The sequence below is a fragment of the Numida meleagris genome, chromosome 25, assembly GCF_002078875.1.
Source record: "Numida meleagris isolate 19003 breed g44 Domestic line chromosome 25, NumMel1.0, whole genome shotgun sequence".
Taxonomy (NCBI): domain Eukaryota; kingdom Metazoa; phylum Chordata; class Aves; order Galliformes; family Numididae; genus Numida; species Numida meleagris.
In genome coordinates this window covers 1,578,087-1,598,483 of record NC_034433.1, presented here as the reverse complement: position 1 = coordinate 1,598,483, position 20,397 = coordinate 1,578,087, and the positions used below count along the sequence as shown (strand labels likewise).

Genomic DNA, 20,397 nt, shown 5'->3' with positions numbered 1-20,397 from the left:
GATTAGGTGGAAGCAGCAGAGGGGAAAACAGGGCCAGGAGGCCACGCGGTGCCTGGGGCCGCTGGGCTGGAGCCGGAATCCTTCAGGCTGATCTGAAACCGCCCGGAGCTGAGGGGTTAATTCCCGCTGCTGGGCTGAGCTGGTGGGGACGGCTTGATCCCGGCTGTAAGGGAAGGGCTTTTCCTCGTGGCATCCCAAAGGTGCTCGGCTCTCTGGGGAGCTGGCGCTGATTTCCAACGAGTTTACCCCGGACCGAGATCCGGAGTGAACTGTTACGATTATGGAAGTTGCGCCTTGTTGCCTCCCTCCAGCCTTTTGTCATCGGTAAATGTTGACGGTATGAAGCAGCCTTGTTTGTTTGCTTTCGACCAGATGACAGCGATTTACTGGCAGAAATCCTAGCGGAGGAAAGAGATGAGCCAGCCGAGTCCTTTAGTAAGTGCTGCACACATGTATGCAGCGAGCAGATGACGGTTGTTGCGTGACCACGAGACCTGCAGAGAGCAGAGCCCAGATTTTGGATGTGAGCTGTCGTTCCCAGGATTTTCCTCAGCCTACGAGCAACCCGAGGGGGAACGAGGCTTGGTTCTTGCTCCGTCCCCATTGGGATGGGTGGGAGATGCTGAGTATTGGGTGCTCCTGTTGGGACGTGCTGCTGCTGAGTGCTGTTAGCTGCCATAGGAATGACTGGGGAGCGAGGCTGGACGCCTGCTGCCCCGACTCCCTCATCCTGGGTGATGTGCAGCCATGAGCAGGACGTGAAGCCAAGGACAGAGGTGACAATAAGAACACACAAGCAGGGCAAGGTGCCACGGCTTGGAGATGAGTGTCCCTGCACGCAAAGCTGCTGCCCTACTGCTGCTGTGACAAGTGCAGCTGGGGCTGGAGGCCACAGCCCGGAGCAGCTTCCCAGCTGGATGCCTCCTCCTGGAGCCCCTCCACCACTTTTTGGGGCAGAAGATTTGGGGTTTTTTGCCCCCTGCCCAATCTGTCAGCAAGAAGAGGAAGGCAAGCTGTGCTTGCTCAAATCTGTTCCCATTTACAGTTCGGGCTCAGCTCCTATAGCAATATTTATTGCTGTTTTCCCCCATGGGTTTGTATATTTTGTACAGCTTGTTTCTAATTTAAAGTATAAATAAGTTTGATCTTTTCATCTGTTTTTTTTTTCTTTTTTTTTCTTTTTTTTTCCCTCCCTACCTTCTGGAGGCTGTGCTGGTTAAAAATAACCACGGTGAGGAGCTGGAGCGGGGCTGGTGGCGAGGATTTCACCTCCTCTGCAGTGGAGCTTTGGGGGGGCCATGGGAGTGGGGTGCCTTTAATGCATCCCTGACCCATGTGCTCAGGCTCCTTCCCCACCTGGGAGCTCCCTGAATTCCCAGAGCCTTGCTTGGCACAAGGACAGGGATGGGAGCGCTCCTGGAGAGCGATCAATGGGGTTTGTGCCATGGGTCGTGGGGATGGAGCACTCGCCAGCCCTGGGATTCTGCAGGGGAGGCTTTCTGCAGGGGAAAAAAAAAAAAAAATCCCATTTGACCAAAAGTGAACTATTTGCCTCAAAAGATGAATTGAGAAAAGCCTTCCAGCTTCCTTGCAGGAAAGGCTGCAACTGCCTTTGCGGAGGGCTGAGCCAGCTTCACTTCTCCATTGATTTTGCTGTGGGGTTGCACACGCACACTCAGACACGCATGTGAATATGCACACACGCATGCACACGCATGCACATACCTATGCACATGGCCATGCACACGTGTGCACACGGGCATACATGCACACACACATGAACATATGCACACGCGTGTGCACACGCATGCACACAGGCATCCTCATATGCACACACGCATGCACACATGTGCACATACGTGTGCACATAGGCACGCACACGTGCACACACACACATGCACATGCATGCACATGTGTGCACACACATGCACACACACATGCACATGCATGCACACGCACACACACACACATGCACACACGCATGTGCACACTCATGCACATAGGCATGCAAACACACACGTATGCACGCACATATGCGCACATACATGTGCACGCACGCACACACGGACACACACACATTCGTGCACACGCACACGCCCTGCTGTGCAGGACTTCCCTCGCCGTTCTCAGCCCCCGCAGCCGCTGGCAGCTCCCCGACCGCACGCCGAGCTCCCCGCGGGCACAACGCGAGCCGCTCCGCGGGGCTCCGGGGGTCCCCGAGCCGGGCGGGGCCGGGGTTGGGGGGGGGGCCTCGGGGAGCGGCGGGGCGAGGCGGTGCCAGCGCTGGGGGCGGACTTTTTGAGCGCAGCCCGGCGCCGCTCAGAGCCGCGGCAGCCGGGAGCGGGGCGGCTGCTTCTCCCTCTCCGCCCCGAGGAGGAGGAAGAGGAGGAAGAAGAGGCTCCGACCGCCGCCTCGCCGTTCCTCTCGCCCTTTCCCCCTCCCTCCCCACACCTTTATGGACGAGCGCCGGAGCTTGCTCCACTCTCCGGCTGCATCCTCCGCCGGCCGGCCCCCCAGCAGCAGCCACCACAACCTGGGCTACACCGAGCAGCCGCCCCCCGGCGCCCCCCAGCCGCCCCCCGGCCACGAGGAGGAAGAGGGCGAGGAGGCGGAGGAAGGCAGCATGACGGTGGTGGGGGGAGCCGGGGACCCTTTGCCGGAGGAACCGCAGCATCCGCACCCGTTGCTGGGGGGGGAACGCTACGAGCACCCCGCGCCGCCCTCGGCCGGCCCCGCAGGGCACGCCGCGGAGGTCGCCGGGGAGCACGAGTGCTGCGAGCGGGTGGTGATCAACATCTCGGGGCTGCGCTTCGAGACCCAGCTCAAAACGTTGGCGCAGTTCCCCGACACGCTGCTGGGGGACCCCCGCAAGAGGATGCGTTACTTCGACCCCCTGCGCAACGAGTATTTTTTCGACCGTAACCGGCCCAGCTTCGACGCCATCCTCTATTACTACCAGTCGGGCGGGCGCATCCGACGACCCGTCAACGTCCCCATCGATATCTTCTCCGAAGAGATTCGTTTCTATCAGCTGGGGGAGGAGGCCATGGAGAAGTTCCGGGAGGACGAGGGTTTCATTCGGGAGGAGCAGCGGCCGCTCCCCGACAAGGAGTTCCAGCGCCAGGTGTGGTTGCTCTTTGAGTACCCCGAGAGCTCCGGACCGGCCCGAGGCATCGCCATCGTCTCCGTCCTGGTCATCCTCATCTCTATCGTCATCTTCTGCTTGGAGACCCTGCCTGAGTTCAGGGACGACCACGACTATGAGGGAACCGGGGGGACCTTTGGGACGGGTGGTGGCCCTCTCCCCCCCGATGTCTTCACCAATTCCTCGTCCTCGGCCGCTTCCATGGTGTCGTCCTTCACCGACCCTTTCTTTGTGGTGGAGACTTTGTGCATCATCTGGTTCTCCTTCGAGCTGCTGGTGCGCTTCTTTGCCTGCCCCAGCAAGGCCACCTTCTCCAAGAACATCATGAACATCATTGACATTGTGGCCATCATTCCTTATTTCATCACGCTGGGCACCGAGCTGGCAGAGAGGCAAGGCAATGGCCAGCAAGCCATGTCCTTGGCCATCCTCCGAGTCATCCGCTTGGTGCGGGTCTTCCGGATCTTCAAGCTGTCCCGGCACTCCAAGGGGCTGCAGATCCTGGGGCAGACCCTCAAGGCCAGCATGCGGGAGCTGGGCTTGCTCATCTTCTTCCTCTTCATCGGCGTCATCCTCTTCTCCAGCGCCGTCTACTTCGCCGAGGCCGATGACCCCAGTTCGGGTTTCAGCAGCATCCCCGACGCCTTCTGGTGGGCGGTGGTGACCATGACCACAGTGGGCTATGGGGACATGCACCCCATCACCATCGGGGGCAAGATCGTGGGGTCTCTGTGTGCCATCGCGGGGGTGCTGACCATCGCCCTGCCCGTGCCCGTCATAGTCTCCAATTTCAACTATTTCTACCACCGGGAGACAGAAGGTGAGGAGCAAGCCCAGTACATGCACGTCGGGAGCTGCCAGCACCTCTCGTCTACCGAAGAGATGAGGAAGGCACGCAGCAATTCCACCCTCAGCAAGTCCGAGTACATGGTGATAGAGGAGGGGGGAATCAACCACAGTGCATTCAAACAGGCTGCCTTTAAGACAGGCAACTGCACAACCACGAACAATCCCAACTGTGTGAACATCAAAAAGATCTTTACGGATGTTTAATAAATACAGAGCGGCAGCGAAACCCGAGGACGTGGTTAAAAAAAAAAAAATAATAACGATAACAATGCAGAAGTGACCGTGTATACTTGGTGTCGTGTGGACCATGCACCATCGTCAGTCTGTGTGCGCCCTTGTTTTTTATACGTTTATTTTTTTAGATTTTATTTTATTTTTTTCCTTTCTAAAGATCCGAAAGGGATTTAAAAATCTCCAAAGAAAAGAGGACGGCCAGCGGGTACGGAGAAGGAAAATGAAGACAAATGGCACCGCTGGAGCAGGTGCCTGTTCTGCAGCGTGTTGCGGGGCTGCCTTTGTCTTCTGGCTTTTGGGGACGTCTCGCTTTGCTCCCGGTTTGTCCCCCCTTCCCTGCAGGCGGTGCGGAGCCCATTTCCCTTCCATCACATAAGCTCACTTGTTGGATTAGCGGCCCCGGATTGGGTGGGGAGACGAGGAAAACATGTTGGCGAGCGCTGGAAGGGGGCTGGGAGGAAACAACCCTTGAATTTCGCACAGTCTCTGTTACCACGTTGTTAAAGGATGCTTCATCCTGGGAGGTGGTGCGCCGGTAGGGACTCGCCATAGATCCCCTTTCCTCCCCTGCTAGATCATTCACGAAATTCTTGTCTGATCAGAAGCCGAGCGCAATCAGTTCTGACTTCAAGAGAAAAAAAAAATCCCCAACCCCTTATTTTCTATCCTTAATTCCCTTCCCTGCAGCCCCGGGACAGGATTCCACCCAGCTCATTCGGTTCGTGTGGGGCGGGATGGGGTGGGTGCTGGGGGGCCGTGGCCCGGGGCTGCAGACAAAGGGATGTTTCCACCTTTTGCTGGGAGAGATGCAGCCGCTTATCTCAAGGAGATTAAAGTGGCGAACACGCCTTCCAGCGGAAGTCACTAATTCGGACCGGAGCGATGCAGTTGCCATGGCGACCCCGGTTTCCTGGGAAACCCCAAAAGGTTGTCATGGCATCCCTTCTCCCATCCCCCTCGGCCCTCAACCCTTCCCTCAAGAGCCCTTCCAGATGGTTCCAGCCTCACCACCCCACGGCTCTGCACCGCACAGGGACCCCACCCTGCACCCCCATCCGTGCCCCCATCCTACAGCCCATCCCCACACCCAAACGCCCACCCGTAGGCAATAAGCACGCCCCAGATCCCCCCTATCCCTCGCAAAGGAGTTCACACCTTGGCGGTGAGATTTGGGAACCTGCAGACACGAGCGGAGAAAGGACCGCGCTCGCCCTGCCCTGCACGAAACCCCAAAGCATCATCCAAGGGCAGAAACGAAAGCTCAGCGGGGAAAGCGCTGCAGCCTTTGGAAACCGGGGGGACAAATGCAGAGCTAGAAAGAGCAGGATTGCAAAGTAAGCCCAAACCCGCCAGGGAAAACGTGCCTCCTTCATCCTTCCGTGCACACCGGGGGCTGCAGGACATCTGACGGGACCAGGTGAGCTTTGCAAGGGGGGAGAGATTTTTCTGCATCGTTGCTTTTTTTGGAGCAAACCTCGTGTTTCCCGCTGCGTGGTGTTGTTTGCCAGCTTCCCCTGCTGCCCTCGTGTGTCTTCGTGCACTTTGGGTGCAATGGGATGGCAGCATCCTAGGGCTCCTCTGGTTCTGCGTGCTTCTCACTCTGCTTTCTGGTGCTGCACGGTTGAGCTCCAGGTGAGCAGTGCTGGGGGAAAGCTGTGCTGCTCTGTGCAGAGATCTGTTCAAATCCGTGCAAAAAGGGTTGTGGCAGTGCTTTGGTGCTCTGGGCTGGTCCCCAGGTGGGGCTGGCGGGGCCCTGCTCCGTCCCACTTGGTTCTGGGGTAAGAACAAAGAGGTCTGTCGGGTGGGGAGTGCACTGGAATGCCAGCAAAGACAAAGAGCACCTGGAGCCCAACCTGGCTGAACCACGTGTTTCCTGAGGGTATGGAAGGGAGGATTTTGGCCATGCCAACACTGGGAGTTTTGCTGGGAATTCCCGCGGACTTTAAAAGGATTGGGACAGTTTGTGCCTCGTCACACTCCCCCTCATCCCCAGCACCCAAACCAGTGAAAAAAAACCTCAGAACCAAAGGAAAACATCCGAGCAGCTTCTTCTCTAACGGCATCTGACAGCATTAGCGGAGCTGCAGCAGTTTTCCCCAGCGGAGGATCTTGCTCCGACCGTGGCGAGGGCGATGCTCCGCAGCCACGCGGGGCTGACAGCCCTCACCCTGACAGCATCCCCGAGCATGGGGCGGCAGGGAACCCCCAGGCACCGTTGCCAGCAGGCTGAGATGTCACTGCCAGCTGCGAGCTCTCCCATCTGATGGTTACCAAAGCTTTTCCACGTGCCCCTTCCTAAAAGGAGCGGGGTTGGAGCTCGAAGCGGTGGGAGCTCTCCCCCCTCCTCGCTGAGTTTTGTCGCAGTTTTTTTGCTGTGGCAGCTGCACGGGTGACACCAGCACAGAAACCACATGCGCGCCTGGAAACGGCAGCGCGCAGTTCTCAGTTTCTGTGCCACTTAAATAAGCAGAAAGCTCGCCAGTCGGTCGTTAGTTTGCTTTCCTGACTGCTCCCCACCTCGTTCAGTGGAGGCAGAATGGCTTCAAACACATTTTCCTGACAGCAAAAGGCGCTTTAGCAGAGAGGTGATGAGGCAGCCGAATCTTCCGCCGTAGTTTTTCGAGCGCTGAATGGCACTGCTGAAAAAACGTCAAAGCGCTGAAGGCACACACACAAATGGGAGAGGGAGCAGCAAGCAGAAGAGCGGGGATATCCCTGCTGCGCTCTGCCCCATTTCTGTCTGCTCCTTCCCTCCGCGCTGTCAGTCTCGCTGGGTGCCGTACGGTGCGCGCTCCGTGCGCCGCGTGGTCTGACAGCTCCGCCGAGCGCGTCCTGCCAGGAGCTGCAAAGTGCTGCCAGACTGCTCCGTGGCAGCCTGCGGGGATGGAGCTCCCTGGGCTGCCTTGCAGCTTCCATCCGCTGTGTGTTCCCTTGCTGCTTGCAGTGTGCATCCACTTGTTGTTCCCTTGCTGTCTTGCAGCATGCATCCACTTGATGTTCCCTTCCTGCCTTGTGGTGTGCATGTACTTGATGTGCCCTTGCTGTCTTGCAGTGTGCATCCACTTGATGTTCCCTTCCTGCCTTGCAGTGTGCATCCACTCAACATTTCCTTGCTGTCTTGCAGCATGCATCCACTTGATGTGCCCTTGCTGCTTGCAGCATGTATCTACTTGATGTTCCCTTCCTGCCTTGCAGTGTGCATCCACTCAACGTTCCCTTGCTGTCTTGCAGCATGCATCCACTTGATGTGCCCTTGCTGTCTTGCAGTGTGCATCCACTCAACGTTCCCTTGCTGCTTGCAGCATGCATCTACTTGATGTGCCCTTGGTGCTTGCAGTGTGCATGTACTTGATGTTCCCTTCCTGCCTTGCAGTGTGCATCCACTCAGCGTTTCCTTGCTATCTTGCAATGTGCATCCACTTGATGTGCCCTTCCTGTCTTGCAGCATGCATCCACTTGATATGTGCCCTTGCTGCTTGCAGTGTGCATCCACTTGATGTGCCCTTCCTGTCTTGCAGTGCATCCACTGTTAGTGTTGCTGTAACCATTGCTCTCAGTGCAGCAGAGCACACTGGGCCTTGAAGCCTGCCCAAAAACAGGTGTTAACCTGGGCTGCTGGTGACCTTTAGGGAGGCACAAGGTCTCTGCCTCCCCATGTTCTGGTCACATCACCTTGAGCACAGGGGAATGCAGGAATCCCCAGCCTGGCCTCTCTGCTTGGTGCTTTTCTCACTTTTTTTCTCCTGCTTATTTACACTTTTTGTGGCCTGGATTCCTCTGAAAAAGTCCTCTGCTCCCCAGCACAGCAGACACCCTTCAGGTGGACAGGATCTGTCCCACCCTGGGGTCACAGAGCAGGGCTGGGGTGTCCCTTTCCTCCTGCAGGCTCGGATTTCTTTGGGCAATTGTTGCTGTTCCATCCCTTGACAAAGGGACAAAGGAAGCCACCGGTTGTTTGTCATCCCCGGTTTAGGAACAGTTTAGGGGGGACGAAGGGCAGAGCGGTGACTTCCCCAGCAGAAGGAAAGGAGCCAAGGGTTGTCCTGGCAGAGCAGGGCACGAGGTTCTGGTAGTGGTTTGTGCGTGCGGAGGGCATTCCGCATGAAATCTGTTTAATTGTGTAGTTTGGAGCCCTCTTCCTGACAAGCTTTTAAAATATGCATATCTATGTGCAAGCACAACCCAGCCCGACGCAAGGCAGTGCCTTTCTCCATTTTTGAATGCTTGAACAGGCTGCAAACCCGCAGTGCAAGCCAATGGGGTGCAAGCACACAGGTAGGACTGAACCTGGCAGCGTTCTGCCTTTCGGTCTCATGCACTTTGTGTAGAGGATGGAGAGCTCAGCAATGGCATCCCCATGCCAAGGCACTCGTGTGAGCAATGGGTGCAGGGAAATAGGGATTTTGGGGACATTATGGGATGCCGGGGGGAGAGCAAGATCCTTAACATTCCTTCACTGCCACGAAGCTGGTGCTGCTCCTCTGCACCTTTCTCTGCTCTGGGTCTTTCCCCAGTGCTTGGCTCTGGTGCATGGCTTTGGGCAGTGATGTGCAGCTGGGGCCAGGGTGCTGTGGTCCTGGGGACATTTGGGTGTCCCTTGGTGCTGGGAATCCCTCCCCAGGCAGTGAGGGCGGGGGGCTAACAGCATTTGGGTGAGCACTGATGTAGGGTTTTCCTAGGGTGCAGCATGGAGTTGCGATGCCATTGCACTGCATGGGGCACGTTTGCTTCATGGGGGGAGCCCAGTGGAGCAGCCCCAGTGAGGGCTCTGCAGCTCATGGGACTGAGCCCTGGGCACAACCGAGAGCTTTTTCTCCCATACTTGGCTTCCCGAGCAGGAAAATGAGTAATGGTTCCTCCGTCAACGCGATATTCATCCCGCCTGACGGGACGCGTGTTTGCTGCTCCGTGCTGGAAGGCGTCAGGGCTGCTGTGCTCCTGCTGTTTGTCAGCAGCAGAAAGCAAACCGCATTTTTTGCTGATGAGCACCATCCTCTGCGCGGAAGAGGGGTGGGAAGAGCGGGGTCCCACGCTGCCCTTTCAGCTGGAGCCATCGTCTCCCTGCTGCTGGCGAAACAGCCAAAAGAGCTCTGAGAAAATCCCCTGCGAGCCCCTGCTTGCCTTTCCTCTCTGAGCAAGGAGCTGCTTTTTGAGATGCCCGCATTTCAGGGCCCCGTCCGTGTCTCGTTACTGGCAGAGCGCTGAGGATGCTCTGCAGGAGGACAGGGAAACCTTCACGCGCGGCTGTCCCTGCAGGGCACCATCAGTTTTCTCCTTCTTATGAAGCAGGACATGCTCCAGTAAATTAAAACCTGTCTCCTATCTCGTTCAGCTTGTCACTCTGCTCGGGAGCAGCTAAAACACTTCCCAATGGCTTCTCTTCACCTCTGCACGGAGGGAACAATCCCCGTGCACGAAGACCCCCGGAGAAGCGATGCCGGCTCGGTTCTGCAGTGATTCATTTCCTCGCGGCTCGTAATCCTGATGCTTTTCTGAGCGTGTCTGTTGGTCTTCCACATTTGTTGCACTTCATTTTTAGCATCGTTACACGTCCTGTGTGGGAAGACTTGGTGCGGATGTGCATGACTGCATCAGCCACTGGCTATCTCTGCTCTTGCTCTCCCGGCAGCAAAGTGCACTCGGCGTTATTTTGATGCTGACCAGCGCCAGCTGTTTGCTTGCCTCTTGCATAGCAGACAGATATGGAAAATCTTTTCGGGTTGTGTCATGGTTTGGTCAGTGGTGGCTCAGCCCTGGGGTGCAGTGGGGCTCCTGCAGCAGCGCCTTTGCTTGGGGTTTTGCTCTCACGAGCACCCGATGGCTGCAGTGAAGCACGGAAAAGACAAATGCATGCTTTGCAAAGCATCTTTGTGTCCACAGAACAATGTGTTTCGCTGCTTGCCCGGCTGGTAGCAAAAAAGGGAGCTGAGAGCACTGCAGTGTGGCTGGGGATGCTGTGCAGGTTGCAGTTAGTCCATGAAATGGGATTCGCGGTGCTGCAGACATGGGGGAAGTGCATCTTTGCACTTGCATTTCCACCCTCATGCCTCATTTCTCCTGAAATCTCTGTGCATTTGTTGCTCCATTTCCATAACCAAGGTGCTGTGCAGCTCATTTGCAGGAGCATATTACAGCAGCATATACCTTTATCAGCCATACCCGGGGCTCATTAAGAGGAGCTTATCAGGTTAATGTGATAAAATCTATTTCCCTCAAAGCTGCACTGTTTGTCATCAATTATATCCCGCACTTCAGTTCTGCATTCATAATCTCAGCCGTTCCAGCATATTTTGGGAGATCAGAGGAAGGCGGACAGACCCATCCTCTTTGTTTATCCCTTAAGGAGTTGGCTCAACGGGAGCTATTTTCCAGTCCTGGGTTTCCCCTGGGTCCAGGACTCAAGGAAGATGCGGTGCACGCGGTCTCGCGAGCTGCTCTGTCAGCTCCAACCTCTTGGCCACGAGTCCTTTGGCTCCACCAACTGAAAAACCTCTGATTTCTGTGGCTGCTGCTTCACATCCTCTGTTACTGTTGGAGGGGGGAGGATTTCATCAGCCCCGTGTGCTGGGAATACATCTGGATGCCTTCAGGAGCCAGAGCAGCAACATCTCCTGCGTGCTCCTGACCTCACTCCCACTACTGTTCTGGCTGAACTGAGTGGAATAATGACACCATTAAGCTGAGGGTTTGGGAGTTCTGTCTACAAGGACAGGGATACATCCTGGAAAGGCATCGGGGTACCCAGAACCGCTGGGAAACCTGGGCTATGCCTGCATTGCTGCCTGTTGCTCTGCATCTGATCAGCCCATGCTGTGCTGAGGTTCCTATCTGGGTGTATGGGACGGCCTCAGGCTCAGCCATTGGGGTTAAGCAGGCTCATATTGGGAAAACTGGCTTATTTTAGGGAAGGGTTTGGTAGCCGGGCTGGGAGAAGTGGGTCTGAGTTCGTTAGTACTCAGTTCATTAACACAGATCCTTCCCACTAATGAAGCACCCGGCTCACATCATCCAATTTGGTGGTAGTGCCCATTAGCACTCACCGGGCTGGTTTTAATGTACTTAATGAACCTCTCCATCAGAAGCATTGCTAATTCTCACTCAACAATTAGCACCAAGGGGCCAACACTCGGGACCCATTCAGTGCTCAGCGCCTCATCCCCAAAAATCGGGGCCGTGCCCCACTGGGGGTGGGCAGAGCGATGCTCCCATTTCCAGGCTATGGGATGGAGGGAGAGGTTCTTTTTTTGGGGGGGGGAATGGGAGTTGATGGAGGTGGTGGGACAGCAGTTGGGTCTCGGGTTGGGGTTAATTTATCAGCCCCTGCTCTCAGCTATAAGCTCAGCCAGTTGTTAATGCCATGTCAATCATATCAGTTCTTCAGGAGCCCAGCTTGGTTAGGATAAAAACATGATGAGGAAAACTCGCTTCATGGTAATTATTCTGGATTGGATTTGCAACTTGCCGTTAATGTGAGATAATAGTTAATAACTGAAATACGTTTAATGAATCTTTCCCTAGCTTTAGCTCTCTTTCGGCTGCGTTGCGTTTAGTCCGTTAAGCGATTTTAATTAGCAAATATTCGCTTTTCATTTCTGGGGAACGGGGATTGAAATCATCCGGAGGGGGACCAATGTGTGACATCCATCCCGCTTTGCCTTGAAACCATAATAATGCACTGCTTGTTTCCAAAGCCAGGCTGTGCACCGACGCTGTTGTTTCCTCTGCCCGACAGAGAGCAGGGAAGCTTCGGTTTGAGAGCTTCAGCACCGTGCTTGGGGATGAAACACCTCTAAAGGAAATGGCACCCGCTGGTGGATGGAGCTCCCGCACCCCGTCCTGCTCCTCGCCTCGTCCGTGTCTTCTCGCAAGTGCATTACGGATGGAAGGTTCCTTTCAGCTCATGTGCAATACGACGAGACGCCGCCAAGCCAGGAGGAGAACAAAAAGACAGAGGTGGAATTTGGTTGGACGCTATTTCAGGGTTTGGGGTTTGGGTTTTTGTTTTCTTTTTTTGGTTAAAAAAGAACAACAGCAACTCTCGAGAGGTTGAGCAACCGGAAGGGAAACGCTGAGCAGAGCCGCCAATGGGCTGTCCAAGTGTTCTGCTTGGGGCGGGGGCGAGACGGGGGCAAGCCGGTTGCTCTCAGCGCTCCCAGTGACACGGGCTGATTTTGGCCATAGGAAGCGAACAAGCTCTGTTCTATTTTTCTGGCTTTCCTGCATACGCTCTTTATAAATAGGTACGTGCTGCACCAAAGGCGTCCGTCCCTGCCTCCTGCAATGGGAGCTGTGTCCCACCCCCCCACCCCTCACCAGGCTGCAGCCCCCCAGCACTGCAACGGATGCCCAAAGGTGTCCAGTGTCTGGGGGTGAGGGCTGAGCCCCTTTCCATCCCTGTGAGCCCCGTGTAACCCAGCGGTGCTCTCCTCCCACAGCGATGGATGGAGCTCGGAGGGACGATGTCTCATCCAGCCCTGCAGAACAGCTGCAAAGCGCTGGGTTTGCAGCCTTCCCGCTGCACTTAGCCTGGTCCTGAGGGTGCAAAAGAGGTCGAACAAACAAATCCGCAGCGATCCCATAGGGGTGAGCTGTCTGCCTGTGGGGGGGTCGGGGCTGCAGACAGCCCAGCACCCCAGGAGCTGGGACCCAGCACCCCCAGCACCCCGGGCGGCAGGCAGGAGGAGAGCTGATTTCCTCTTGGGAAGCCCAGGTCCCGGAGGAGTTGAATTTAGTTTCTTTTGGAACATTAAACAGTAGCCCTTAAAAGTGGGGATAGAATGTATCAGTACAAAAGTTATTTTTTTTCTTTCTCACTGGTGTTACCCTGAGGTTTTTCTGACCAGATGTGTGTGCGTGCACTGTGGTTGTGCCTTGTCCATTCTCAGTGAGCTCCGTGTTAAAGCATCTCTCTGCTTGGGGCTGAAGGGGACGGGAAGAGCAGAACCCTTCTGCTGGGCTCTGAAGCAGCGATGCTCCAGTGGGTGCCAGCAGCTCGCACCCAAACCCAACCTGCCCCATGGGCACCCCAAGTGTCCCCGTCCATTGCAGGCAGTTGGACCCCATGGCCTCTATGGGTCCCCTCCAACTCAATTCCATGATTCTGTGACATCTCCAACCCATGGAAATCACCCAGTTTCAACCTGTTCTCAATGTTGTACATACTGGCTCTGGCAACAAAACCGCCCTTCAGCCCACGTGTGCTCCACGCTGTTGGATTTCTTTTGCTTGATTGCTGACCCGGCTAATTGTTAATGTGCTTCCTCCAAATAAGCAAGAGTTTGATAGTCTTTAACTGTCGGTCCGGTGCATTGTCTGCGTTGCCACGACTCCGAATACAGCCCTGTGTGTTGTGTAGATAACATCATATCAGGACAGCCGTGCAGAAACGTCATTTTGAGGGGAGAGCCGCATTTGGCAAGGGAAGGCAAATTAAAAATGGATCCAGTCGATTAAAAAACAACAACAACAAAAAAAGAAAGGGAGCGATTTAATGACGGCTGACAGCAAGAGAAGATCCAAAAAAAAAAAAAAAAGAAAAAGAAAAAGCGTGTATTTATTGCCATAATCATCCGACTGCAGGCTGCTCATCTTTATTCATAGCCCTTCAAAGCCCCGCTAGGAGATGCTGAGAAACCCGTGCGTCGTGCGGCGCTTGAGACGCCGAACACGTCTGCGTTCCTCCTGCTGTCTGCAGCAAACCAGCCCTCCTCCCTTCCCGTGTCGGTGGGCTTGATGGCAATGGGAGCTTTGCCATGAGGCCCCTCCTGGTGGATTTGCAGGGCAGGGAGCTGGGGTGCTGCATGTGCAGCTGGGATGGCACTGGGATGGCGCTGGGGTGATGTTCATGGACACCGGCCAAGGGATGCGTGGACGTTTTCCAAAATGTGTTTAAGCGCTGCTGTCGTCACTGAATTCTTCTAAAATTGAGGAATTTGTGAGATAGAGCTTTTCTCCTCTGAGCACCTTTGGAAGCCTGCTTGCTCCCCGCTCTCTTGCTTCTCCTCCCGTTGCACAGCTCTGTGATGCGGTGGTTTTGCCCACCCGCCTCTGACACAGGGAGATTGCCCTTCGTTTTTGCTTTTCTTCTTTCCAAAGATGATATCATCAGTGCATCTTCCAAAGGAATGGGCTGAGATCCGCTGTCATCCACTGCTGTTTTCCAGACCTTTGTTTCTGACGACAGCAAAGCCAGGCTGCCAGTGCTGCCATTTTGAAGGGTGTTTTGGGGCAGGACCACTTACCTGGCTCTAGAAAAGCCATTGCCATATGTGAGCCTATGTGCTATTAGGAGGAGAAGTAGCAATGGCATGGAGTTGTGGCCCAGTGTCTGAAATGGGGCAGTTTTAGTCAAACTGGTGTGCGCTCGCTGCCATTCACCTGCCTTTGGTGTATGGGAAATGGGACTTGGCCATTGGTTTGGGTTCCAACAGAGCATTGCCTAAAAGACAAAGCAAACAACCTGGTCTGTAGGGAGGAAAACTGGTGTTGTTGCTGAGGGGGGATGCTCCTGAACTGAGCTCCTCCCGAGGAGAACGGGCTCTTTCTTCAGGACCTGAGGTCCCAAAGCTTTGCAAGAGGGGAACACTGCAACCTGACCAAGCACCCACCTCTTAATTCCCCATCACTTACTATGCAATTCGTTTCCATGAGTTCCCCCTGGCTGGATATAACGTTGACGTTGCTTTCTGTGCCATCAGGCAGCGCTTTGGCTGGTGACGAGAAGTCCCCAGGGCTGTCTCAGCAGCAACACACACACAGATCTTCCAACAGTGACATCCTGCCTTGCAAAACCCAACGCACCAACCCGGCGGCGCAGCAGCCTTCTCTGCACCGAGCCCGAATCCCGAGCAACCACGCTCTGCAGAAACAACGCCATTTGTGGCTGGAGATGCAAAGCTTGGCCTCGTTGCTCCGCTTTCCTCGTCGTTTCAGTTTGGCCAGTGAGCTGTGTGTCACTCGTTTCAATTTGTTCCGTCAGTGGTGGTCTGATGCTGGAACAAAGCGCTGTATTCCATCGTCCTGGTGACCCCCGCGATGCCACGGGCCACGTGTTCCTCTCCTCATCCACACGGGTGGGATTTTGCTTTTCATTTTCTGGTTGTGCGATTTTGGTTTGTTTTTTTTTTTTTATACCTGATGTCAAACTTATTTTTTTAATGGGTTTTGTTTTGTTGTTTTTTTTTCATTAGGACTCAGAACTGTTCTTTCATACGCAAAGTTCAATAAAACGGCTACAAGACATCTCTGGTGCCATAGTGAGGGGGTGGGCGGTGAGGAGGGGGAGGGGAGGAGGGATGCTGGGGGACCAAGGATGTAACAGGGATGGGGGATGAGTTCCCTCCCCCAGCCCAACTCCCTGCTCCTTTTTCATGGTGAAAGAACATGGAATTTAATGCAGTTCTCAGGAATAAAACCGAGCAGCAAAATCTTGGGGTCAAATTTGCCCATTTCCGTCCACCCCACCAACCTGGAAAGCGGCGCTCGCTTTGTAGACCCAAGTCACTCTGAGCAAAGCCTTGAAATCTCCATCGTGAGTGTCACAAGAAGGGATGTCACCGGCGATGCTTTGGCAAAGCCAATGTAAGTGGAGGCACTGAAGCGCTCGTCCTCATTGCAGGCGGGGAGCTTGCGAAACGAGGCTTGAAGTTCATCTGAAAACCTTGCCCTTGGCTTTGTACCACGTCTTTGGGCTTCACCCAAAAGCGAGCCCGGCCAAATAATCTCAGAGCTTTTTTAGGTTACCGCTTGTCTTAAAAATATCGAAGAGTGAGAGAGAATGGAAAAATAAATGACGACTGTACAAGCTGTGTTTAATCTGCAGCAGCTGGGACTGGTCTGCACTTGGGCAATCTGCGAGCAATCTGGAGACCTGCAGAATTTTCTGGTTTCCTTTTGCTTTTAAATCACCTGCACGTTCCCGCTTTGGGGAACACAGCTGGGGGCCATAAAGCCAGCAGAGCCATGGCACAGCTGAAACCCAGAGTTTAAGATGGGTGATACAAGCCAGGGCAATGTGGAGAAGGCTGGGTCTGGGGCAGGACCCATTGCTGGGGGGGCTTACACAGCAAATGCAGAAATGCTGTTCTGCTGCATCCCATGACCCAATGGCCTCTGCAAGTAAGATTTTGTTTTGCTGCACCGCTGACTGAGCTGGGAGCACGAGGGCTCCTGTGCAGGGAGGTTTTGCAAATTCTATTCCTGAGAATGCATCCCCAAACCCTGTGCAAGTCTCCAAGCTGAGAGCCAGGGTTGGGAGCAGAGCAGTGGCTCCGTGCCCGCTCCTGGTAGGCTCAGACTGGGAATTCAGCAATGATGGAGAACCTCGAAGCCTCGAGTTTTACAAATCATCTGCTCTGACCCCACCGGCCTCTCTGTCTGCACCGAGCAGCTCAGGGCTCTCCACTGGGGCCTGAGCTCTGCCTCTGCCTCTGGTTTCTGCATTTGGGCAGGTTCCTGGAAAAGCAGCACTCAGCTTCTCGCTTTTGTGCTGCTTTGGCTTTTTTCTCTCTCTCGGTTTGCTGCCAGCACCGGGGCTGCTGGTGCACGGTGGGGGATGAGAGGAGCTGGTGAGCAAAATCCCTTTGCACCAGCTTCAGTGCCCCTATTTCCTAATTGAGTGGGTGCTTGATGAGCAAACCAGACCACGGCCAGACCCGGCAGCAGGATGAGATCCCGTGTGGGATGCTCGGAGCCCCAGCAGTGGGTTTGGTGGCCCTGGGTGCCCTGACCTTGTTTTGCTCCTTTCTGCATTGGTTCCCCTGAGGGCTGTGGTGCTCCCAGCTGTCGGTTTCGGTTGCTGTGTGGTTAACTGGGGTGGTGCGTCAGCAACCTTGAAAAACAGGATGTCTCAAAGGCTGAGGTGAAGAAAGTGGTGTGGATAGCATCAGCCCAAATGAGTGCTTGCATGAAATGCAGAAGAACCACGATGGGCAGAGGGTGATGTGCTCACACCCGACCCACCGCAGGACCCTGAGCCGTGGGTCCCTTCTGCTCTCCCCATCCAGCTCTCCCAGCTGTGACTTCTCTAGGATGCTGGAGCCTTCTGCAGGGTATTTCCCCTCTCCCCAAACCACCTCTTCCTTAGGAGACCTCAGATTTAACACGTCGCTTCTTATCTTTCAAACAGATGCTAGGAACTGGAAGGATTCTCTTCCGACTGGCGAGATGTGGTTTCCTCCTGCCAGGGGCACTGGCCATCCCCGTGGGATTGCTAAGGTTATCATTTGCTTACCACCACCTGGCCCTGTTACTATTCATTATTTGATCGATTCTCACATTTCTTCTGCTCGTGCTTCAGCTCAGAGCGGTGGGGACTGCAGATGTTCCTGGGATCTTTCTGCAGAACAAAAGCTTTTCCTTTATTTCCTCACTCTCCCCAAAGGAATTAAGCACAAATGAAGGGAGATGCCAGGATCTGGGCCACGGTTCCGAGCAGCTCTTGCCATGGCCACGCAGCCCCCATGGGCGCTCAGGGGCAGCCTGGGTGGGTGCTGCTCATTCAGGAAAGCGTGTGCTGAAAGCAGAGGGTGGGGAGGGGGAGCAGGGGATGCCGAGGCTAAAAATAGCAGTTTTCTAAAGAAGCGGATGAAAACCTCTCTGAAGAAATGAGGGGAGAGGGGGAGGGTTTCCATAGAAACAGAGAAGTCTGTCTCGTCCCAAAAGAGGGGGTGGGAGAGGAAGAAATAGTAAATACAGCAATGAGGTGACGGAGAGGAAGCTGCAGGGCAGCAGGCAGAGCTCTGCCACCACCCGGCGTGGGCATGGCACCTCGTGTACTGCCTGGTGTCACCACGCCTGTCACCTCCCCCTGCCACTGGGACCTGGACAGGGGGTGATCTTGCAAGGTCACAGCAATGGAGCATCTCCCTGGGAAGTGATAACACAATGAATTCCTACCTCATCCCCCAGTGTCTTGTAGGAATTTTCCACCCTAGCAAAGCCATTTCCAGGAGGAACCTTGCAGTGATGGAGCCACACTGGTGGCATGGGCTTGTCTGGAAGATGAAGGAATCAAGGTGGATTGGGCTGGCATGGCACAGGATTTGGCACGGCATGGGGTCTGGCATGGAACAAGGTTTGGCACAGCTCACTCTTTGGCACACTCCCCGATTTGGCTCAGCCATAACTTGGCCCACGCAGTGTCACCTCGTGGCTGAAGCTGCCACTGTGCCCACGGTGCCACCCTGCCCATGGCCCCCGAGCCCTGGGGAAGGCGCTCCCCAGCCAAGCAGTTCCAGCCCACATCTCTCCCTGCACATCTGTGTGTGGGAGTTTGGGAGGATGGAAATGGTCCCCGCAGAGCCCTTTTCCTCCAGCCTTGTTGGCGGTCCCAGTGCTCCCCATGGAGCATTGTTTGTGTCTGTGCCAGTGGAAAACACCACAACTGGGTTCCCCCAGCACCTGCAGTACTGCAGGGACAGACAGACAGGAAGGCACACAGATGTTATACAGGATTTGTGGATGGGATGGGATGGGATGGGATGGGATGGGATGGGATGGGATGGGATGGGATAAAAGAGAGGAGGGGAGCGGAGGAGAGAGGAGGGGAGAAGAGAAGAATAATGGAATGGAATGGAATGGAATGGAATGGAATGGAATGGAATGGAATGGAATGGAATGGAATGGAATGGAATGGAATGGAATGGAATGGAATNATGGAATGGAATGGAATGGAATGGAATGGAATGGAATGGAATGGAATGGAATGGAATGGAATGGAATGGAATGGAATGGAATGGAATGGAATGTCCCAAGCTAGAAGAGACCACAAGGAACACTGAGTCCAAAAGACGAGATCCTGAGGTCACCTACCCTCTGCCCCAAGGCAGAGGCAACCTGTCTGCAGGTTTTTGCTATCTCCACTGAGGGCTTCTCCCATCTCCCCTTACAATTCTCTTCCCCAAGATCAGAAGTTTTCAGCATTAATTATATGTCCCTGCTGTTTTGGTGAACATCGCCCTTCCTAAAGCTGGAGGAGAAGCGATGCTCCATTGAGCACAAGGGAAAGGTCTGGTTCAGGCCTGGGGAAAACAAATCATTGGAGGAAAACGAGGCATGTGGGAAAGCTCATCACTTCTCTTGCATCTCCCACGGGGTCACATGGGGAGCTCTGGTGCTCAACAAAGCCGGCTTTCCATCGGCATCACAGAGAAAAGCACCGCTGGAGCCCTGCAGCAGCTCTGTCTCATGGTGTTTGGAAGGACTTGAGGATGCAGGGACGCAGCTGGGTCCCCTCTGCTGCCCCCAGCCAGCTCGGGGGGACAAGGCAGCTCAGCTGATGCCTTGATAAAGGCCCAGCCCCGGGCAGGGACATGGGGGTTGTACACAGACAAGTGTGGGGTGCACAAGGCAGGCTTGGGAGCAGGACAGATTCCTTCCCAGAGCTGAAAGCGCTCACGCCTGGCTCGAAGGAGACTATTGATTTCCTTTCTGCTTGCTAATTTGGCTTGTCCTGTCCTTATTGTTTGTGCAAGTCAAAGAAAGAGGCTGTGAGAGCCTTTTAGCCAGAGTGGCCGGAGCTGCCGCTCGCCCCGCGCCGCGGCTCCATTAGCAATCCTGCAGCAGCCTGCCATGAAATATTCACAACCTCAATGGGCTCCAAAGACCTCAAGAGCCGAAGTTCTTCACCGTGTTTCGGCTGGGCAAAATGACTTTTTGTTTTCAATGAGCAGCACTGGGCTGAGCGAGCATTTGAGAGGCAGCAATGCTGCAACGCAACAGTCTTCATCAAACAAACATTCAGAGCGGAACCCGGAGTTATTTTCTTTAAATAATCACATATTTTTAACATGGGAAGCATCACAGAGGGAGAATATATGTAATTTTTGCTTTGCAGGTAGGTAGTATTGGCTGGGTTCCCTTTGGCCATGCTGTGCTTAGCCAAGGGCCAATGGATCTTCCCAAGGATTGGGAGCTCTTTGCAGGATCAGGAGACCTCCCCATGGACCCAGCTGCCCCAGGGATCAGGACACGGCCCCATATCCAAGTGCTCTCCTGCTCCTCCTTTCCCTTGTGACCGCGTCACCGTTGTATTTTGGGATTCACCTACAGCATGAGCTATGCAAGAGCAAAGCGTGCTCCCCGCCCCGTGCCACTTTGTTCCCTGGTTGCCTCCATTTTCAGACACTGTTCTGTCACATCGGGGTCACTGCCCTCCCTCGGTGTGTCCT

At 54.8% G+C, this 20,397-nt stretch overlaps 1 protein-coding gene and 1 long non-coding RNA gene across 3 annotated transcripts; both read left to right on the top strand.

The window, feature by feature from the left end:
- LOC110388064 (potassium voltage-gated channel subfamily A member 3-like) lies at nucleotides 2,325-4,281 on the top strand. The gene has a single exon (XM_021376902.1). The coding sequence runs from the start codon at nucleotides 2,456-2,458 to the stop codon at nucleotides 4,196-4,198; it is 1,743 nt and encodes a 580-aa protein (XP_021232577.1). The 5' UTR covers nucleotides 2,325-2,455; the 3' UTR covers nucleotides 4,199-4,281.
- LOC110388100 lies at nucleotides 4,303-13,761 on the top strand. Of its 2 annotated transcripts, none has more exons than XR_002432778.1 (2): nucleotides 4,303-5,645; nucleotides 11,961-13,761. It is a non-coding gene; the product is annotated as an uncharacterized LOC110388100 (long non-coding RNA). The 2 variants fall into 2 exon arrangements; XR_002432777.1 differs by having other exon boundaries at nucleotides 11,924-13,761.